Source organism: Hippocampus comes, unplaced genomic scaffold (assembly GCF_001891065.2).
Source record: "Hippocampus comes isolate QL1 unplaced genomic scaffold, H_comes_QL1_v1.1 scaffold142, whole genome shotgun sequence".
Classification (NCBI taxonomy): domain Eukaryota; kingdom Metazoa; phylum Chordata; class Actinopteri; order Syngnathiformes; family Syngnathidae; genus Hippocampus; species Hippocampus comes.
The window spans coordinates 805,381-826,597 of NW_017805482.1; the positions used below are offsets into that span (position 1 = coordinate 805,381).

At 42.7% G+C, this 21,217-nt stretch overlaps 2 protein-coding genes across 6 annotated transcripts in view; both read right to left on the reverse strand.

Annotated features, from left to right (window-relative positions):
- The window catches only part of dapk2b (death-associated protein kinase 2b), a 20,743-nt gene extending 12,920 nt beyond the window's left edge, over positions 1 to 7,823 (reverse strand). For both annotated transcript variants that reach the window (XM_019875928.1, XM_019875929.1), the window contains exons 1-2: positions 7,714 to 7,823; positions 7,236 to 7,365 (exon numbers count right to left, since the gene is read on the reverse strand). In XM_019875928.1, coding sequence (XP_019731487.1) covers positions 7,236 to 7,312 — 77 coding nt within the window. In that variant the 5' untranslated portion in view covers positions 7,313 to 7,365; positions 7,714 to 7,823. The remainder of the gene's footprint in view (positions 1 to 7,235; positions 7,366 to 7,713) is intronic.
- An 84-nt stretch (positions 7,824 to 7,907) lies between these two features.
- The window catches only part of tbc1d2b (TBC1 domain family, member 2B), a 17,429-nt gene continuing 4,119 nt past the window's right edge, over positions 7,908 to 21,217 (reverse strand). The window contains exons 1-12 of one of the 4 annotated variants that reach the window (XM_019875918.1): positions 18,177 to 18,411; positions 16,656 to 16,804; positions 15,825 to 15,981; positions 15,459 to 15,706; positions 13,949 to 14,374; positions 13,668 to 13,778; positions 13,350 to 13,546; positions 11,956 to 12,450; positions 10,957 to 11,074; positions 10,459 to 10,644; positions 10,116 to 10,237; positions 7,908 to 9,933 (exon numbers count right to left, since the gene is read on the reverse strand). In XM_019875918.1, coding sequence (XP_019731477.1) covers positions 9,738 to 9,933; positions 10,116 to 10,237; positions 10,459 to 10,644; positions 10,957 to 11,074; positions 11,956 to 12,450; positions 13,350 to 13,546; positions 13,668 to 13,778; positions 13,949 to 14,374; positions 15,459 to 15,706; positions 15,825 to 15,981; positions 16,656 to 16,804; positions 18,177 to 18,396 — 2,625 coding nt within the window. In that variant the 5' untranslated portion in view covers positions 18,397 to 18,411 and the 3' untranslated portion in view covers positions 7,908 to 9,737. Of the gene's footprint in view, positions 9,934 to 10,111; positions 10,238 to 10,458; positions 10,645 to 10,956; positions 11,075 to 11,955; positions 12,451 to 13,349; positions 13,547 to 13,667; positions 13,779 to 13,948; positions 14,375 to 15,458; positions 15,707 to 15,824; positions 15,982 to 16,632; positions 16,805 to 18,176; positions 18,412 to 21,217 lie in introns of those variants that run through there. The other 3 variants (XM_019875917.1, XM_019875920.1, XM_019875919.1) reach the window with 3 other exon arrangements.

Consider the following 21,217-nt stretch of genomic DNA (forward strand, 5'->3'; position numbering starts at 1 on the left):
CTAGAATTGAGCCCGATACCTCTGCACTGTGAGGTCGACGCACTCACCACTGGTCTACCGGGCCGCCTTGTTTTTATTTTGGCGCTTGAAAATGCCTTCATGTGAATATATTTAGTGTCCTACCTTTATACGTGTGTGTGTGTGTGTGTGTGTGTGTGTGTATGCGCATTGTTGAAATGTCACTTCTTATATTAATTTTATGAGATAATATTCTTTGAAGCATTAATATTAAACACACCGTGTCATGCTCTTGGCAGAACTGAAAACATTTGAAAATTCGGATAAATTGTTCAGGAAGTGAATTTCTCTAGGTTGGCCACTCTGTGAATGTGAACTTTAGCGCGGGTGCAGCCAAGAAAAAAGATTTAAGGTTCAGGAAAGTTGGCATCAAATTTAGGGGACAGATTTCTGCACATGACATATTTACCGAAAGGCCAGCGAAGACAAATCATGATCAATTTCCATGCAGATAAGATTGCGCGATCGGATGGGGGAGCTGAGGAAGAGGACAGGGTGTAGAATCTAGTAGATGATAACAACTCTTCTTCTAAGTGTGAGAGGAGACAGATGAAAGAGCGTGAATTCCGGAATACTCCCTCTGCTTGTTCTGTTCACGGGACCAGCGCCCCCCTTGAGACCTGAGTGATAAATTGACCCCGTTCTAGTCAAAGACAAGATCATACATGTACTTGTTATAAAAGTACCAGCGGGAAGCAATTCTCATGTGCCATGTGTGTCACAACTACAAAGAGGAAGTTCTTTTATCTTGGTGGCGGGCCGAAATGTGAATCATGTCATCGGGTACAGTACAGTAAGAGAGGGGAAACAAAGAGCGCAGCGATGCCGCAGGCGGTATTCCGCAACGGGTAGGGCGTGCCGGCCATTTTAGCCTTAAGCTAGGCCGCCGGGACAGAAAGTCGCATTTCACCGTTCGGTTTTTCCACATCCAACAGCTGAAGGTCATTATCCACAGCCAAGGTCGGGGGAATGTGTGGACAAGTGGCGCCGGTCTATTAGTTTGACACATTTCTGAGCCCAGTAACATCGCGGGGGGGCCACGTGACGAACGCGTATGCATAATTGAAGGAGCCGAGTTGCGAACTGGATGAGTCAACGATGGGTGGATGATGAAAGGCGGGATCGCATTTCCAGTGTGTGTGACTCCGTCATGGAGGTTTTTGAGTTTTGAGTCACTGCTTTGACAATTGACGGGCTTACGATGATGTTAATTACATTTCTCATAACTGGGAGTGTTACTTGAGGTCAGCGCTGTGTTCTTATTTGTATTACTATTATCATCATTATTTTGGTTTTATAATTGGAGATTCTTTCAACTGATCAACTTTGTCAAATGAATTGGAGCTGTGTTGGAGATTTGTTACATTTTTGCTTTATGTCAAGTCACATACATTTTATGATTTTGGGGGGTGGGAAAGAACATACTGCAAATAGTCTTTTAATTTTGTGCTATTTAAATTTGGTTCCTCGTGAATTAAACAGACACACAATTTAATATGTATTATTCATTCTTATTTGATTTTTTTCCCCCCAACTATGCAAAATGAACATTTGTTGAAAATTCTTTTAACACTCCCAACCCATTTAAGTTTTTTTCAGTATTCAAGAATTGTATTTCTTATTCACATTTTAGTGTTGAAAGGGAAAAGACCCCTTTCCAAATATTCTTGTATTTTAATTTTTTCCATTTATATTTGCTTCACTCTCAGGAGTAGTTTGTACTTACTCTTTATTGTTTACTTTTATTGTTAAAAGAAATAAAACAGATTTGTTCACGAAATAGTGATTGAAATGATTTATTATATTTTTTTCATCTTTGGTAAAGAAACATTTTCCAAATATCCCTTTCAATGTTTTTTTTTTTTTCATTTCAATTTGCTCTATACAGTATCCACGAATTGATACACAGCTCCGGCCTTGCTGTGTCGAGTTTGCATTCTCTCACCGTGCCTGCGTGGGTTTTTACCGAAAGGCCAGCGAAGACAAATCATGATCAATTTCCATGCAGATAAGATTGCGCGATCGGATGGGGGAGCTGAGGAAGAGGACAGGGTGTAGAATCTAGTAACCTTCCAAAACAGATGGAATGCGGAACACTCTAAATTGTCTAAATTGTGTGAGTGTGAGCGTAGATGGTTGTTTGTCTCTGTAGATGATAACAACTCTTCTTCTAAGTGTGAGAGGAGACAGATGAAAGAGCGTGAATTCCGGAATACTCCCTCTGCTTGTTCTGTTCACGGGACCCGCGCCCCCCCCTTGAGACCCGAGTGATAAGTTGACCCCGTTCTAGTCAAAGACAAGATCATACATGTACTTGCTATAAAAGTGCCGGCGGGAAGCAATTCTCATGTGCCGTGTGTGTCACAACTACAAAGAGGAAGTTCTTTTATCTTGGTGGCGGGCCGAAATGTGAATCATGTCATCGGGTACAGTGAAGTATACAGTAAGAGAGGGGAAACAAAGAGCGCAGCGATGATATGATTATTTTACTGTGCAAAAACAAATCCACACTTTTTCATTGACAAACTTTATGTTATATGATTGCTTGGCTTTGACAAGGGTCCGCATTCCGCATTCTCCTGAATGTCATTTCAGTCTCCTCATCAAATATATTTTTTTGTCAAAGATGCACATTTTTTGTGTTAGGGGGCAAAGGGAAACCACCTTAAATGGTTTGACTTGAGGATGAGGTCACAAAAGCGCCTTGCGGGAGGTGTGTCCGTGTCAGATTCTGCTGACAGTTATGGGAGGACCTCCATCGGACTTGAACAGAGGAATGAGCAAAAGGTCAACAAAGAGTTCCCTCAATTGTAAACACATTCCTCATGCAGCAAGAATGGCTCCTAAACTGACTACGTGTTCTGGATGACCCCCTCATGTATTGTGTAAATCCCCTTTTCTATTTACCATTTTCCTGTCACCCCCCCAACGTCAACATACCCAGTGCGGGCCCCAGCCGTCTTCAAGCCTTCTTGAAGACTGAAAACATTTCCCTTGGCTGCAATTTACACACATTGGCCTTGTTTCATTTGGTCAGGAACTACGCAGTGAGCGAAATGTCATAAAATACTCAGACACGTTTGTTTTGACAATGCGTCAACGAGTTCTCAGTAAAACCACTGTGTTGCATGGCATGTGCAGCCAGCAGCCACAGCATGACGTACCCCTGCAGAAAACGATGAGATCCAATACAAGAGCTGTCTGGAAATAAAACGATAGCAATATTCGGTTTCGATAGAAAACGCAGAATATCATATCATCAATTGTTTGAACTCATAATATGCCACAAGATGCACTTGCGTTTTCATTCCCTTCAGGCTAACTTACAATTGTTCAAATGTCTTCCCCCCCATGAGTTACCATCTGTCTCAATACGTGTGTCCACATATAAGCATGTTGGTCTCTTGAGGATGTGGCTATACGTGCTGTCGGAAATGAAAGGAAGTCATGCGCATGAAAACAAACGCGCATCCTGCGTGTTAGCATGTCAACATACTAAAAATACTCGACCAAAAAAAAATATAGGATGTTCAGGTCAAATATCGTCCATTGTTTTGTTGCACACGCGACTCAACATGTTAATTAGTTATAACACGCCCGCTTGGCTATCACTGGCTGCAGATGATCACATGACGTTGCTTGTCCAATCGGTGAATGCGGGAAATTTAGTTCGCTCAGTCGTCAACGTGCGACTGTCGTGATAGTAGGTCGTACAATTAAAAAAAAAAAAAAGTATACTGTACTTATCTCTTCAAATTTTATTTACTTTTTTCTGTTTTTAAAAAAATGCATTTTTTTGTATCTTGAATTTATTTTAAAAAATCTATATATTTATTTTTCACTCATGAAGGATTCGGTGAATGTGCACATTAACTGGTTGGGTTCGGTACCTCTTAAAAGGTTAAGAACCACTGTGTTAAATACTTGTCGATCTTCACTGTGATTATCGAGCATGTGAGTATCGCTACAAATCGAAGCCTACCCCTATTCTAAAACTTAATCAGAAAAAGAACCCCACAAACCAACCAATAATTGCAAATCCGCAGACCACCGCCACATCTCCAAATATACAAAGATTTGTTACATTTTTGCTTTATGTCAAGTCACATACATTTTATGATTTTGGGGGGTGGGAAAGAACATACTGCAAATAGTCTTTTAATTTTGTGCTATTTAAATTTGGTTCCTCGTGAATTAAACAGACACACAATTTAATATGTATTATTCATTCTTATTTGATTTTTTTCCCCCCAACTATGCAAAATGAACATTTGTTGAAAATTCTTTTAACACTCCCAACCCATTTAAGTTTTTTTCAGTATTCAAGAATTGTATTTCTTATTCACATTTTAGTGTTGAAAGGGAAAAGACCCCTTTCCAAATATTCTTGTATTTTAATTTTTTCCATTTATATTTGCTTCACTCTCAGGAGTAGTTTGTACTTACTCTTTATTGTTTACTTTTATTGTTAAAAGAAATAAAACAGATTTGTTCACGAAATAGTGATTGAAATGATTTATTATATTTTTTTCATCTTTGGTAAAGAAACATTTTCCAAATATCCCTTTCAATGTTTTTTTTTTTTTCATTTCAATTTGCTCTATACAGTATCCACGAATTGATACACAGCTCCGGCCTTGCTGTGTCGAGTTTGCATTCTCTCACCGTGCCTGCGTGGGTTTTCTCTGGGTACTTCACTTTCCTCCTACCTTCCAAAACAGATGGAATGCGGAACACTCTAAATTGTCTAAATTGTGTGAGTGTGAGCGTAGATGGTTGTTTGTCTCTGTGTGCCCTGCGATTGGCTGGCAACCGGTTCAGGGTGTCCCCCGCCTACTGCCCGAAGACGGCTGGGATAGGCTCCAGCACACCCCACGACCCTTGTGAGGATAAAGCGCATCTGAAAATAGATGGATGATCTTTTAATAGGTTTAATAGATTTTTGTTAACTTTATAAAAAGAGCTTTTTCCAAATATTCTCTGCAAATTTGGTTTGCATCTGTGAATAGCATTTATTGAATATGATTATTTTACTGTGCAAAAACAAATCCACACTTTTTCATTGACAAACTTTATGTTATATGATTGCTTGGCTTTGACAAGGGTCCGCATTCCGCATTCTCCTGAATGTCATTTCAGTCTCCTCATCAAATATATTTTTTTGTCAAAGATGCACATTTTTTGTGTTAGGGGGCAAAGGGAAACCACCTTAAATGGTTTGACTTGAGGATGAGGTCACAAAAGCGCCTTGCGGGAGGTGTGTCCGTGTCAGATTCTGCTGACAGTTATGTGATGACCTCCATCGGACTTGAACAGAGGAATGAGCAAAAGGTCAACAAAGAGTTCCCTCAATTGTAAACACATTCCTCATGCAGCAAGAATGGCTCCTAAACTGACTACGTGTTCTGGATGACCCCCTCATGTATTGTGTAAATCCCCTTTTCTATTTACCATTTTCCTGTCACCCCCCCAACGTCAACATACCCAGTGCGGGCCCCAGCCGTCTTCAAGCCTTCTTGAAGACTGAAAACATTTCCCTTGGCTGCAATTTACACACATTGGTCTTGTTTCATTTGGTCAGGAACTACGCAGTGAGCGAAATGTCATAAAATACTCAGACACGTTTGTTTTGACAATGCGTCAACGAGTTCTCAGTAAAACCACTGTGTTGCATGGCATGTGCAGCCAGCAGCCACAGCATGACGTACCCCTGCAGAAAACGATGAGATCCAATACAAGAGCTGTCTGGAAATAAAATGATAGCAATATTCGGTTCCGATAGAAAACGCAGAATATCATATCATCAATTGTTTGAACTCATAATATGCCACAAGATGCACTTGCGTTTTCATTCCCTTCAGGCTAACTTACAATTGTTCAAATGTCTTCCCCCCCCGATCTTCACTGTGATTATCGAGCATGTGAGTATCGCTACAAATCGAAGCCTACCCCTATTCTAAAACTTAATCAGAAAAAGAACCCCACAAACCAACCAATAATTGCAAATCCGCAGACCACCGCCACATCTCCAAATATACAAAACAACACTTTTGCCCACTACGACTACTATACAGCGGAACTTCAAAACTCGACTCCTCTGACACTCGAGCCCACGATTCCGTCAAAACCGGGACAAGGATCAAGGAAGGGGTGTACACACACACCAACATTAGGCTCAAATTAAGCACTCTGCTCTCTTAGTATATTCAAACACGACTGCCAGTCTCTTTCCAGTTCGTCCAGTGTGTCAGGGTGGGACAACAGACAGCAAACATTGGGTCAAGAGGACCATTTGGACTACTAGTGAAACGTTGACAGGCTTTTCCTCTCCCTCCCGGTCAATCTGTCACCAGGGAAGATTTCTGTCAGTGCTAAATGGACTCGCAGGTTCCTCACATGGGACTGGGCGCTGCCAACTTTCTCCTTGGCCGCCAGTTCTGGTCTGTCCTATAGTCGAGTGGGTCTGCCCAAGTCTCACTCAGCACAAGGATCCTCCACCCTCAGGTGGGGCTCGTTCACATGAGGCGACTCATCAAATCGTGACTTGTTGCGCTTTTTGCCCTTAAGACCTGCTCTCACTCAAACGCGGGCAACACTCCCAAGTTTTACAGGGCCGCTGCTCACACGCACACACATTCTCACTCTTTCACGCTCACTCACGCATATGCTTGTACGCACACTTACAAACACACACATGGCATTGTCAGTTTTTCACACACTCATTTGCACTCTCTCATATATTCTCTCTTTCAGCCACACGACCCAACACACATTTCACACACTCACTCCCACACTTACACTCACACTCTTTTACTCTCACACATACCTACACTATGACATATATGCACACTCACAGGACACACACACACACACACACACAAACAACACTTTATGTACACACAATTTAACACACTCTCACATCTATAAACAATCAATGCCTTACACTTACACATACACACATATTCACTCTCACACGACACACACGCACTTATACAAGCACTAATTCACACAAACAATACCTTTCTCTCACACACACTAACACACTCACTCTCACATTAGACTCAGACTCTTTCACAACACACGCGCACACACACACACACACACACACACACACACACACACACACACACACGAGAGCAGCAGTGCGTCAAGAGCCGAATGCCACTCCTCCTCCTAAAGTGTGAACGACTGAATTGAAAGAAGTTGACTGCACTCACCTCCCCAATTCCTCCCCGATGTCATAGAAGTCCTCCACAGCCTGCTGCTTGAAAAGCGCCATGCCAGGTGTCCTCATTGATATGGATGATCTCTTCCACACAGTGTGTGCGCTCCACTAAATCCACTTTCCTGCACACACAAACGTACACGAAGGAGTGACTGCTGTTGGTCTCTCACTGTGCATGTCCTGGCTTGCTACAAGAAGCATTCCATCTCAGAGCCGGACCCACTTTCACTACATCTTGGAATAAATCATTGAGCATCCAATTTACAAAAGTGCCGAGCAGCATCAGCGGAACCGTTTTTCAGAGGCTCGGAATGTAGCAGGATTATGAGGAATAAAAGGAGCTTTGGGGATAATTGGGTCAGGTTAGCCAAAGAGTTCTGCTCCTTGTTATGACAATATTTGCTTTGTAAATATAGGGCAAAAGCGTACTGTTAGTAGTGGGAGTGCTGCTAATGTATTTATTGAGGTACCTTGTATGAGATGCAGAGGTTGCTCCGGTGTCCTCACTCAGCCTCTTGTGTTGTCTGTCTTGTGTCACGCCATGGCAGTAACATCACACTTTTGTGTGACTCCAAGTCCCTCCCACTGATGCTTCCTCTTATGAAAAGGCCCACGAGAGGAAGCGTGCTACTGCAGCAATATGACCGCTTTTACTCACAACACAATCAGTCATTTGAATTTTATTCATTAACATGTCTTGAACAGAATGACAAACTACGACGTACCTTTCGCACTGCAACAATAAACAGGTAACGTTGAAGGGAACTGTATTCGGAAGTGTGCAATAGAATGCTGACAAAAACGAGCAACAGAAAGGGAAAAACATGTATTGGAATGGAGCTTAGTCTTTGTAAAGTGGCAAATGTTGGGGGGGATCACACAATGTAACCTCTCTCTTGGAAAATGTTAAGGGAGCCCTGCTCTCGTCCTTTTCATTTCCATTAGTTTGAAATTCAAACCAAAAACAATGTCACATTAGTCTGGCGGACATCACAAGAATAAGAGACAGCAAAGAAATCTAACAGCATTTCCCGTGCAAAAAATGACTATCGGAACAATACGTCAGCACAAACAGAAGGCAAGTGAGGAGGAGACACCTGTTGGCATCTTATTCATAGGACCAAACCCACATTTGTTTCTTTCAAACGTAATAGCGGTGTTCAGATCGAAAAGTAAAATCATCTCAAAAGAACAAATGTGCCACTGAATGACTTCAGCCACAAAACAACGTTTTCATCTGAAACCGAAAAAACAGTGAAACAGCTTAAAAATAAAACACAGCATGCAAGCCTGAACAGAAACTCTGCACTGCCATCTTGCGGACATGGAATGAAACTACAGCCACTCTGCACTGCCACCTTGCGAACATGGAATGAAACTACATCGGCAAGAGCGACCCCCCCCCAAAAAAACAGTCCCAGCAGCTACTATCGTCCAGCTAAGAAATGGTTGGAAATAAGTGGTAATGTGTTTTTTTTGGGGGTGGGGGGGGGGGGGGATAAGACAGTTTTGTGACATTTGTAAAAATGTTCAAGTTGATGAAAGGAAAAAGCACTGAAGTCCAGGAAGCACTGGCAAAACAATCAACACACATCAGGTGTCCTGGCCCAAACATTTTTTTCGTTTCAACAAGTTGTCATCAAACAATATTTTCTTTGAAGTTAATAAAATTAAAATCGGTTCAAGCGTGCCAGAAACGGTCCACACACACATCAGTTGTGTGACCTGGTCACAAAATACCAAACTTGATTATTCTGAGGGGTCAACTTATTTAAAAAAAGTCATGTAAAAATAAAAAACATATTGGGATAAAACAATGAAAGAGTTGTGTGCACCAGAATCGAATACATTTTCGAGCAAATTTGACAATAGTTAAGCAAAACAGGCGATCAAGTGGTATTTAGGTGCAAATGTAGAGTGGCATGCTGTGTGGTCATGACATCAACCTTCAAAATGTAATACGTACATACACATGCATCTTAATTAATTAGAATATCATAGAAACGTTTATTTTTGGTGTTCAAAAAGTGAAAATCAGAAATAGTTTTCAGAAGGGGCCCAAAAAAACTGGAATATTACATTACATATTTGAAATTTGAATTGTGAGTTTTGGCTTGCGGTAAGCTATTAATCATCAAAATTCGAAATAGAATCATGAAATATTTCATTCCGTGTGCAGTGAATCTATATAATGTTTTTACTTTTTGAAATGCACTAAAATGGCATTTTCCACAACTGACTAATTGATTGAGATGCACATGTACATATAAAATGTTACAGCCACAAATGAAACAAAAACCGATTCGGACAGCCACGTTAAGACAAGTTGTATTGTAAAGACACAAGAGCAATGTAAAACATAAAAATGGAAAAAAGGCAGGAATACTGATAGGCTGCGATATTTTGGTCCACAAGTTGATTAGTCCAGCAACAATGAAACGCAAACTGTGTCAAAGCACATTCCTGTCCTGTACCACATCCGACCAGACGGTTTTCAGTTGTCCTCTTCGTCGTCGCTGACGAAGCTGCGTCCGTCCTGAGACGTCTCCCTCTCCCGCAGGAAGGTCTGCCTGATGGCCTCCAGCTCGGTCAGCTCCAGGCGGACCTTCTCCAGGTGGAAGGAACGCCGGTTGTGGATCTGCCTCATCGGGAACGGGTTCATGTCCACGAAAGCGATGTTCATTAGCTTCCTAAAAAGAAAAAAAAAAGTGGTATCTCAATTTATAGACATATTTTTTTTCATCTTGAGTTGCTAGCAGAAATTTGAGTTATTGTAGTATCACCCAGTACGTGCATTAAAAAAAAAAAGTCTATAATGGCTTCATTTACACAGCAAATCCCAGTCAGAGTGACAGCTGGAGTTTTCCCTTACCTGGAATCAAGGATTGTGCGAGTGAAATAACGGAGATATTTGAAGATCGTGGTGGAATCCTGCAACTTCAAAAACTCCTCCTCCTTGTATTTGAAGAGAGCAAGGGCGAAGCGAAATATAATCTGTCGAGGGAAGTTGGCAAATAAGTCATTCTTATACCGATGACGTGAATTTAAATGCAATATTTGTTCTCAACATAACTGACCACAAGCTACAACTGCAATCATCTCCTCTTTAAATCAATATTTTTCCCCAAGCGTCAAAAGGAAGCATGGGAGGGGGCATGAATGCTATGAGGATACTCCACCTAACAGTCTGCCCAGAATTTGGTGGACCATCTGACCTTTGGACCTTCGTAGAGGAAGGCGTCCCAGATCTTGAAGAGGATGTCGCTGACCACGCTGTCCACAAACACCACCAGGAACCAGTTGAAAGTGATGAGCGAGAAGTCCACCTTGTGCTGCTCAAAGTGGGCGTGGAGTCGCGGTAGCTTCTCGCTCATCAAGTCCTTGAACACACGCTGGTCCACCTGCGCAGACGTGCCATTGCGTATGAAGATTTAATTAGGGCTGCGCAAGTTTGAAAAATGTGTGTGTGTGTGTGTGTGTGTGTGTGTGTGTGTGTGTGTGTGTGTGTGTGTGTGTGTCTCTCTCTCTCTATATATATAGATAGATAGATAGATAGATAGATAGATAGATAGATAGATAGATAGATAGATAGATAGATAGATAGATATACTGTATATCCATCCATTTGCTGCATAAAAGATATTTTTATTCCGGATGTTTTGGACTTGACTTGCCCGCTCGTAAACTCACGACACACCCGCATGTTTGTGTACCTGCGAGCCGAGCAGAGTCTTGGTGTAGTAATCTCTCGGCATGAACACTTCCACGATGGCTATGAGGCTCCAAAAGGCATCTTCTTGGTCCAAATACAGCAACGCAATAGCTGCCAATCTAATGAAGAAAAAAAAAAACCCAACACATTATCATTTAGATCAAACATGATGCGCTTAAAATGGGTAGTTTGAGGGTGAAAAGTATATATCGGCTGCAAAATATGGGAAGTACATAAATATTGTGTCACATGTCAAAAGTCAGAAACTTCTCTTTTGCCTCTTTGGGCATCTATAAGTACACTAACCTCCTATAGGCTATGTTACTTGTATTGCAAATCAGCAGAGAATTTCAGTTATAGTGTCGTGAAAAAGTCAAACTAAAAATAGAAGAACCATATGTCCTCTGCATGTTTGTTGTATCACCAGTAGACCAAGTAAAGTAGAATTAATATGAACCCTTTCATGCACAATGTAACCCAGGGGTGTCAAACTCATTTCACATTATGGGAATTTTTAAACCATTTCCACATGTGCATATAAAATCGAAATTTAATCCCAGCCTACACCTTACAAACTAAGGCGAGTGCTATTAAATGTGTAAAGAATAAAGTATTCACATGTCCTTAATCACGTCTGCTGTGTTGGGTCTGTCTCAGTGACAGACTGAGACTGCTGTTGTCTTCTTCTCTGATCAAAACAATGTTGTCTTCTACTCTGATCAAAACAGTGTGTCCCCTTGCGGATACTTCATGAATTGCACCTTATAAAAAAATATTCATTCCATGTCTATTATGCATTTTTTCACTTTTAAATGATCCTGTGGGCCTGATGGAACCACCTTGGGGGCCGGTTTCAGCCCGCGGTCCGTATGTTTGACATTGCTAATGTAACCTGGTAACATAAGCTGTCTACTGTAGTAACCGCTGTCCCTGAAAGGGTTAAAAAAAAAATCATACGTAATCCCCCTCCATCTGAGCTGAGACAGAAGTACTTAACTACCTGTTTAGTCCCTGGCAGTAGCCGATGTCCGGATTTCTCCAGGAGAAAGCCACCAGAACATTTCTGAGCTTCTGGATGCCGATCGCACTGGGAGAAGAGTAGTGCTTGTTGTTGGGTAAAGTTCGCAATAAATCCAGCTCAATCTGCTTCGAAGCAGGGTTGGGTTTGTCCCGGGCCACATTCAGTAACGTTTCATAATAATCGGCCGCCAAGTGATCCCGGAACTTCTTGACGTGGAGGGAGACGCACCAGCGCCACAACTGAGAGCGATGCTCGTGGGGAATACCGCAGCGAATCAGCGTTTTGAGCTCGGGGGAGCGAACCAAGTTCCGGTTCATGGTGCCGGCCAGATAGTTCTCCCACTTGACGCCGACAGACACCTCCTGATCCGTCAAGGAGAGGGACTTGAGCTCCAAGGCTCTCACTTTGGCGACGAGGCGCTCCTCCTCTTCCTCTTCCTCGGGCAACGTCTTGAAACCGTACACGTCATACTCGCTGTTGATGACATCACAAAGGAGAGGTGGCCTTAATTTGAGGTGGGAGATGTGACACCAGCCAGGTTTTGGACTTGTTAGATTAAATATCTACACACATGGACAAAATTGTTGGGAAAACTCTGTTCATTAAAGAAAACCACCACAGTGGTCACAACCACAGCGAATCTGAGAAAAATACTAATAAATGAACATTTTATGAAACTTAACCAACGGAAATCACACATTGCTTTTGAATTGTGAAATAAAAAAAAAAAAAATCATAAACAATTACAATGTGTCAGAATTCTTTCCTAATTGTGATATTTTAAAAATTGTTCTTTCTTATGTAGCATTCTAATTTGCTGAATTGGTGAATTGAGATTTTGGTGAGCTGCAATTTTCCCTTTAAACTGAGCAACTGCACATTGCTCTGACGCTGGTGCGCACTATGCACACACATTATGTCTCTAAAATCATTCGTTCATTTCCACCCCAGTTTAATCCACAAACGGGACACCACATCATTCCCACTTCTCGTACAATTTCAGTAGCGAGACCAAGGGGGAAAAATATTTGTTCTATAATTGAATGAAACATACAGTGACAGAGATACACTAAAACTCACACTGGCCACTGACGAGATCCCACAGGCAACGCTTAGAAATTAGGAAATCCAAATATGGGCATAGCAGACAAGCCCCTTTAATGAGGCTCTTTCCTCATTTCAGAGGTCCGGTGACTAGAATGTTTGTGTTTTACTCAATGACATGTTTTCCATTATTTATGAGTGGGCAACGTGAGACCATATTTACAAAGTTTGTAGTGAGACTTAATTATGTGTAAAATAAAAGTAAAAAAACTAAGGCTGACTTTATTATGTATTGTGTGGGAGCACTTAAATGTGTGTCTATTTGATACCTGACAGTGTTGGGTCTAAAGACATGGTTCTCTTCCTGCTCGGGGCTCTCCAACTGTAGGGCGTCCTCCAACAATCGGGAGATGACCTCCCCAGCAGGACTCGGCTCCGAAGATGAGCACACTGGGTTCTTCACTTCTTGTAGCAGCACCAGATACTTACTCTCCACCTGACACAGCTTGGCTTCCAGGGCTGTGTACTACACAGTTAAAATAAAAAATAAAATAAAAAGAGAATAAGTCATAGTGGACTTCCCCGAAGAATGATTCAGACTTCCTCTTTCTTTTCGTAGCAATACACCCAACAGTACTGTACTGTACCTTTGCCTCCAAGGCTTTCTCACGACTTTCAGCATTTCGGCGCAACACTGTCAGCTCCAGGATCTCTTTGTTTAGAAACTTGTTTTGGGTTTTATACCCTTGAAGACTGTCCTGAAAGTGAAATGCATCGTAAGATCAAATCAAGAAAGGAGAAGATAAATTTCACCTTTATTGTGCCACGACATCCATTTTAAATGAGAAAAATATGACTTTTTGTGAAACCGAACCATGGCCCAAAAAACATTGAGGACAGCTGAGCAGTCTTGTGTGGACTGCGGTACCTTGAGGATGTCCAGTTCCTGTTGATCTTTTCTGGGAGGCGGTGAACCATCATTTGGAGTCCCGCTCAGCTCAGAGCTCTGCTGCGACAGTTTCATGATGACTTCATCTTTGGCCTGAATGGTCTCCATCAGCATGCCCAGCTGGTCATTTATCTCCCCAACCTTGATTTTTAGACCCTTCAGCTCTTTCTGGAGGCTTTCCTTCTCCAAGGCCAAACGCTCCATATGGCCACACAGGGACTGGATCTGTCCATCTCGTTCCTCAACATGGGCCTCTAAACGTGCAAGCTCCTCCGGGCTTACTTCTTGGTGGTGAGTCTGATTGGACTCGGCGGACGATAAATCGGAAGGCGGCAGTGGACGATGTGCTGGCTGGCGATCGCTCTGGGATGTTCTTAAGGTCTGCTGCAATAGTCTCACCAGCTCCTGATTGAATGAATACATTTTTATTTGATTAACGCAATATCAGGCAACAACGGTGACAAACGTGAAAATGATCTGGGGGTCTCGTCATTGAAGCCACGTCAAATGTGAAATTTAAACTACAACAAATACTAGTGGAATGTGAAGATAAGAATAAGAATAAGAAAACCTTTATTCGTCTCACAATGGAAAAATTTCCAATTTACAGCAGCAAAGTTATGAAAGGAAGAAAGTAGAAGGACAAAAAGTATAGGAGCTGCTGTAAAGGCAGCCACTCTGTATGTGTATATGTATGTTGAATGAGTTAAATAGTGAGAAATACATATTTCCAAGCTGTGGCCTATTTTGCATCCAAACCAACATTACAATAGTTTGGGATTTGTCATTACAGTTCGTCTTATTTCGTTTTTACTTTTTTTTTTTTTTTTAATGCAGTGAGGTTTAATTAGCTTTTAGAACAGTTTTTTTTATTAGTTTCTATTTTTTAATGCTTTATTTGAGTTTTCTTATTAGTTTTAGTGTTCGTTTTATTTTGTTTTAAAATATGGAGTTCTTCTTGTGTGCAAGAAAAAAAAAGGTCACAAAGTATTGCATAAAAAAAGAGACAATTCTCAAATGACTCTTTGATCTTCCTTCTTCTGTACAGATATACAGCAAGACTGAAATAAATACACTGGGGGGAAAAACACCTGAAAGCTGTATGAACTGACAAAAACGGAAACTAGGAACTTTTTCGCTTCAGTTATAACCAGTTTTACAAACGTAAGATGTAGTTTCAGTTTTTGTTGAAAAGCATTTGTGTTTTTATATTATTTTGTCAACGAAAACGTTTTTTCAATTTTAGTTTTAGCTGTAACCTTGGACTAAACTAGTGGAAAAAGGCACCAGAAACTTCCTGTTCTTGCACTTCGCAAGCAGGGCCAAATATAGACTGCTTGGGTCATGCCACCAGCTCCCCTGCAGCCCTGAGCAGACTGGATGGATGGATGCTTACACCCGCCCCGCCCCCGCATTAAAAAAAAAAAAAAGTCTAAACCACAAACGAGCTCTGCGTCAGTGAATCAAGGTTGATTTCATCCTTTCTAACCTTCTGACTGACCAGCTCCTCCTTGAGTTTGGCTTGATCCTGTTGCATGCGACACACTTCCTCCTGCTGGCTTTGGAGACGAAGTTGCATCTCCAAAAACTTGCCGTTAAACTCCACTGGGGAGCTCTCTGCACTGCGGATCTCGGCCGCGTTGCGGCCAAACTTCCCGGAGCCCATCATTTCACGGAGGAGAGGCCTCTTCGGCCTCGACGAGTTGCGCACAAATTCAAACGCCGATCCAAAGGAATCTGAGAGACAAGATGTCGAGACTCTTTTTTTTTTTTTTTTCCATTCAATTGACTTTATGAAAACAAGAAGCATAGGCAAAGAGAGGTAGCGTAGTGAGGTAAGAGGTTGTGGACGTACGCCTGTGAGTGTCTGGATGAGGTTTGTGTTCGGGGAAGTCTTTGGGTGGAGCGTCCACCAGCTCCCAATCATCTGCACTGCTGTTGTTGCCGGTGTAAAACACACTGCGTCTGCTCTCGCCTCCCCGACCCGGTCGCAGATATGACATGGAGTTCCTAAAGGGACACAACCTAGTCAGCTTTGCCTGACTCATTCCTGACAAAGAAAACACTGTGAGGTCATCTGATTCAATAAAGGTTTGACATTGGGAGTCGCTTGTTGCGGAAAAACGCCACAAGATACATCGTGACAGACAAGGTTTTTTTTTTTTTTTAAATCGCTCTGACGGCACAAATGTGGCACTTCGCATGTCAGATCGCTGTCATTTGAGTGTTGAATCATGTTGTTTGCCACAGAAGGGGAACTGTTCATGTCAGTGACCGATAACAGCAAGGGAGTGTAACAATTTCCTCTCTTGCAAGATGCAATCCACCTTAAAAAGAAGCAAGGGGGGCAATGCCTTCCCTCTTCACACCAGAACTTGTTTTGCCTGTTCAGCAGGGACTCGGGGATAGACGTGATGTATTTAAACCGTGACCGGATTAATCATTTACAGATCCACACATTTTTAAAACACATGATTAAAACACACTTTGGAAAAATATTGTCAATGTAGTTGAATATAAAAAAAAATAAAAAATTAAATGCTCTCCAAGCTTTCAATAAACATCTGCTGTCGGTGTGTTCCACACGAAAATCTTCAATGGAGCAGGGCTGTGGTCGGCGACCGCGATATAGCGTTGAAACATTCGACAAAAAAAGGACCAACCTGAGCTCTGTACCAAAATTCTTGAGCGAGAAATTGAGGGTATTTGTGGAAGTGGACGTCCCTCTTGCCGATTGGATGCCAACCGTTCCACCGCCTTCAGTCTCGGACTCCAAGGCAAAGTCACTGCGGACCTTCTCCATGCTGTCGCTGAGCTTCTCAAAGAGGAACGCATCTGGAATTCACAGTCATAATTATCATACGGTACTGTTAAATCATTTTTAATCCCCCCCCCCCATTCTGATATCTACGAATAAGATGAGCAAAATATCAGAAACCGCTCTCACTATGATGCATTACAGTTCCACAACAATGCAAACCACAGCCATAATAATTCATTCGAATATATGAACGCCGGTTTTAGCAGTCCAAGCGGTGACCGTTGTTATTTTTGTTAAGACCGGATTTTTCATACGGCTAGAGCTCGCCAAATTGAGCGTGTGTACCAATTCTTTGCTCAGCGCTTTGGAACAGATTAGACTGATGAGTTTAAATGGTTATATTTCATTTACAAAGCATGAAACACACACACACACAAGCACACATTATGTTGCTTTTCTTAGCCAACAAGGGACACAATCAGTTAACAACAAGGGAGACACAGTAACTGCGGAGCTGACAAGTCAAAATTGCAACATGGACGTGTGAGAGGCGGCCCGGTGGGCGACTGGTTAGCACGTCGGCCTCACAGTGCAGAGGTGCAGGGTTCGATTCCGGCTCCAGCCTTCCTGTGTGGACTTTGCATGTTCTTCCCTTGCCTTGGTCGGTTTTCTCCGGGTACTCCGATTTCCTCCCACATTCCAAAAACATGCACGGCAAGTTAATGGAACAGACAAAAATTGTCCCGAGGTGTGATTGTGAGCGTAAATGGTTGTTTGTCTATGTGTGCCCTGTGATTGGCCGGCAACCAGCTCAGGGTGCACTCCGACAACTGCTCGAAGACAGCTGGGATAGGCTCCAGCACCCCCCGCGACTCTTATGAGGATAAGCGGATCGGAAAATGGATGGATGGATGCATGAGGCTAACCTGTCCAAACTAATCTAATCTCATGTGTTGCGACAGTGTAGTGTAAAGCAGGCACCACTTTATAATTTGAAAACCATTGAAACAAATGCAGTAAAATGACAAATTACTGAACTTGCATACTTTTTTCATTAAATGTCTCCTCAATATTAAGTATTCAGTCCCAAAAACTTGGAATGTTTAACAATTTGCAGCAGCTGGCGGTAGACTTCATTGAATGTTTGACTGACCTCGTGGGTCTTATCTACAACAACCCCCCCCCCCCCCCCACTCGCATATCATCACAGTGCAATGGAGAGAAAAAAACAAACACACGGCAAGGATTTTTCGGGCTGAAAATGTTTCATTAAAGCCTTTCAACCACAGGTGTTTTTTCTGGGGTTTCTGCATTGCCTTGGCAGACTGGCAACAAAGTAATTAAGATTAATATATCCTTTATGATAACAATGATAACAATGTGCAAATATCAACCCATCAGACTGTGTGTGTGTGAGCGCGCGCGTATGTGTGTGTACCTTCGTACCATTGTCTTCGGCTACAAGCCCACTGATCGGGTAGGCTAAGGTGGGTGAGCTCCAGCTGTCCCTCTGCCCGTAGCCTCGCGAGTTGCTGAACTCCCAACGCTTCTGTTGGAGCTGCTGCAACCAGGAGTGCATCACCTGCTTGCTGGGGGCCTGGGGGTGCAAGCACACACAAACCCTTTTAAGATGGACGCCCAACCTGCACCATTTGCTGAACTGCATCGGACTGAGAACCAAGTTAGACCTTACTTAACTGCCTAAGAAGAGCATCAAACAGCTGCAGCTCATTCAGAGCGCTGCAGCTCGGATTTTTCCCGGAACAAAGCGATCAGAACATATTACTCCAGTTCAAAAGACTTACACTGGCTCCCAATCAGCTGGAAAATAAATTTTAAAATGAGGCTACTGTTCCAAAAATCACTGATCGCCTTAGGTCCTCAAGACATGAAATAAATGCTCATGGAATATAAACCCAGTAGGGTTCTGAGGTCAGGAGACTTGGGGCAATTAGTGGAGCCCAGAGTTCCGAGCAAACACAATGCATCAGCATTTAGTTGTTATGCTGCAAATGGAATAGGCTGCCGACAGAACTGAAGTTAGCTCTAAGTGGAAATGCTTTTAAATCCACTTTAAAAATTACACCCCACCCCCATACCTGTAATTTAAGGTCTATTAGAGCATTTCTATAATGTTTTTTTTACAAAATCATGGTCTTGCTCTTGTGCTGTGCGTTCATTCAGTTATTTTTTTAAAGTAAGAAATTGTATAAATGTGTCGTTTTAAGTCAAAGGATACACCCATGGTATTCATTATAAGAGCATATATATGATATTTCGAGTGGTGCAGCGCATGCAAAAAGATTTGGAACTGCTGGGTTCCATCCGAAAGTTGCTAACAGTTACATTTTCCCAACCATTTCAACTCTCCGAACTGAATCTGAGTAGGAAACATTTATTTGTACATTCTCTGAAAATAGCCCGTAACAAATTTCAAAACCCACTGACATCCTCCCGGCGTAGGACATACTGATTAGCAACCTATTGTGAATTAAAACAAATGTTTTGATCAAATAAATAAACAAACAAATAAATAAAGTTGGGGGTTTCCACTGATTCTCTTTTTTTTTTCTTCTTAGTCATTCATTGAATTACAGTTTTGCATTTATGGGAATGAGCACAGAAGCTCCAGCCTCGCCTGGAGCCACGCAATGTGTTTGGCATTGATCATTCTCCACCATCTGTTTGAAAATGATGACGCAGTCGGTGCGAGTCTCAACAGGATCATGTGATGACAATCACATGACACTTGGAGCCGAGGGAAAAACGTAACTGTCATCATCCACTACCTGTCACCACCTGCAAAGCGAAAGAGATACTCTGCCGTGACCGTGTCTGCATGCGAGTGGCTCTGTGTTTTACTTGAGTAATCATTTTCCTTCTCTGCACAAGGACGGTTGACTTACAGTCTGTGCGTGGAAGACAAGACAAAGGATGCCTTGCCTTTGTTCGACACTTCAAAATAAAATGTTGAACATGCTGAATTGGGAAATTGTGTCAGCAGCTGCCACTTGACGCTCGTTAATAGGAGGATGCGTAGCGCCACGCTTCTTTTGAAGCTAGAATTATTACAAATTCTCAATGTAAACGTTTTTTTTAATAATGAAAAAAAAATCAAGACTAAATAAAACATTTTAAAATGAGTGAGGAAGACTTTCTGCCAAAATAGATGTCTGAGTGGATGGTCTTTTTTCACCCCGCCCACATGTTTTAATCAGCATTTCAGCAGCTTTGACAGACAAAATATGACATGATAATATTCTTCCGTTTTTACACAGTTCAAACAAGATGGCGGCCAACCACGCAGAAAGATGCACAAAGATCAATGAGGCGAAGCTGTGCGGGTGTACACGCTGTACACGTTTCCTATAAAAATAGCTGGGAAGTGGCCCAACCCAGAAAAACTCATCTGGGGAATGAAATGCTTGTTCTCAACAACACGCGCACATTCAACACTGTGGAACCGTTCAGATCTGTGTACAAAAGCGCTCTCACATTCTGATAGGACACACACGCACGCACACACACAAAAATAAGAGCAGGATGTGCAAAACTGATCTTTTCTCGGCGACATTCCTCAGAAACATTCACTAAGAAGATTTGACGCAACCATTGTCCAAACCCACATCATAACACACTAAAACATCATTTTGCTGGAATTTAAAAAAAAAAAAAAAAAGTACTTTACTTGAGTCTCTGCATTGCTCCATGAAGGAATTATTAAGTTAGGAAAAAAACTAGCTCCACGTGGCGAGCGGCTAGCTGGTGTTGACCTTGAGGCTGTTGATTTGGTGCAGCAGCGAGTCCCTCTCCATCTGAACCTCGGCCAGCGCCATTTTGGCCCGGGACAGCTCCACTTTCAGGCATTCGTTCTCATCCGTCAGCATCTGCGGGAGAAGTCGTCGTGTAACGTGTGCGTCGAAAAACGCCCGCAACGGCCCTTACTCACTTGTTCATGCTTTGTGGGGCTGGCGGATAAGGCGCGGGTCTGCGTGGCCTCGGCGACGGTGACCTCGGTGACGGGACTCAAGGCGCCATCCGCCGTCACCGAACGTTTGGCCTCCGTGTCCACTATGAGGGGGAGGAGACGAGCAGAGTTATTTAACCTCGGCTTATCAAAGCCTCACGTGCAGGTGGTCTCACCTCCGACGTAGAAGGCGCCGTCGTCCCGTCGGTGGATGAGCAGGCTGTCCACGTGTAGCGTGATGGGCTCCGCCTCGGATGGGGTGTCACGCTGGCCGTCGTCCTGCGGCAAAGAAAACACACAACGAATCGTATCAACTGTTTCTCAAGTCACCTTAGACTTCCGTTTGGGTACCGTGAAGTTTTCCCGCCGCTCACCTTCAAGTGTATGTGCATGTCCTGTACGCTGATCTCCATGGGCAGCACCTGCGGCGCCGTGTCGTCCTCCAGGAAGTGGGCCAGGTTGCGCAGCGTGGACATGAGCAGGCTGGCGCGGTAGCCATGCAGACGCAGCTGCAGAAAGC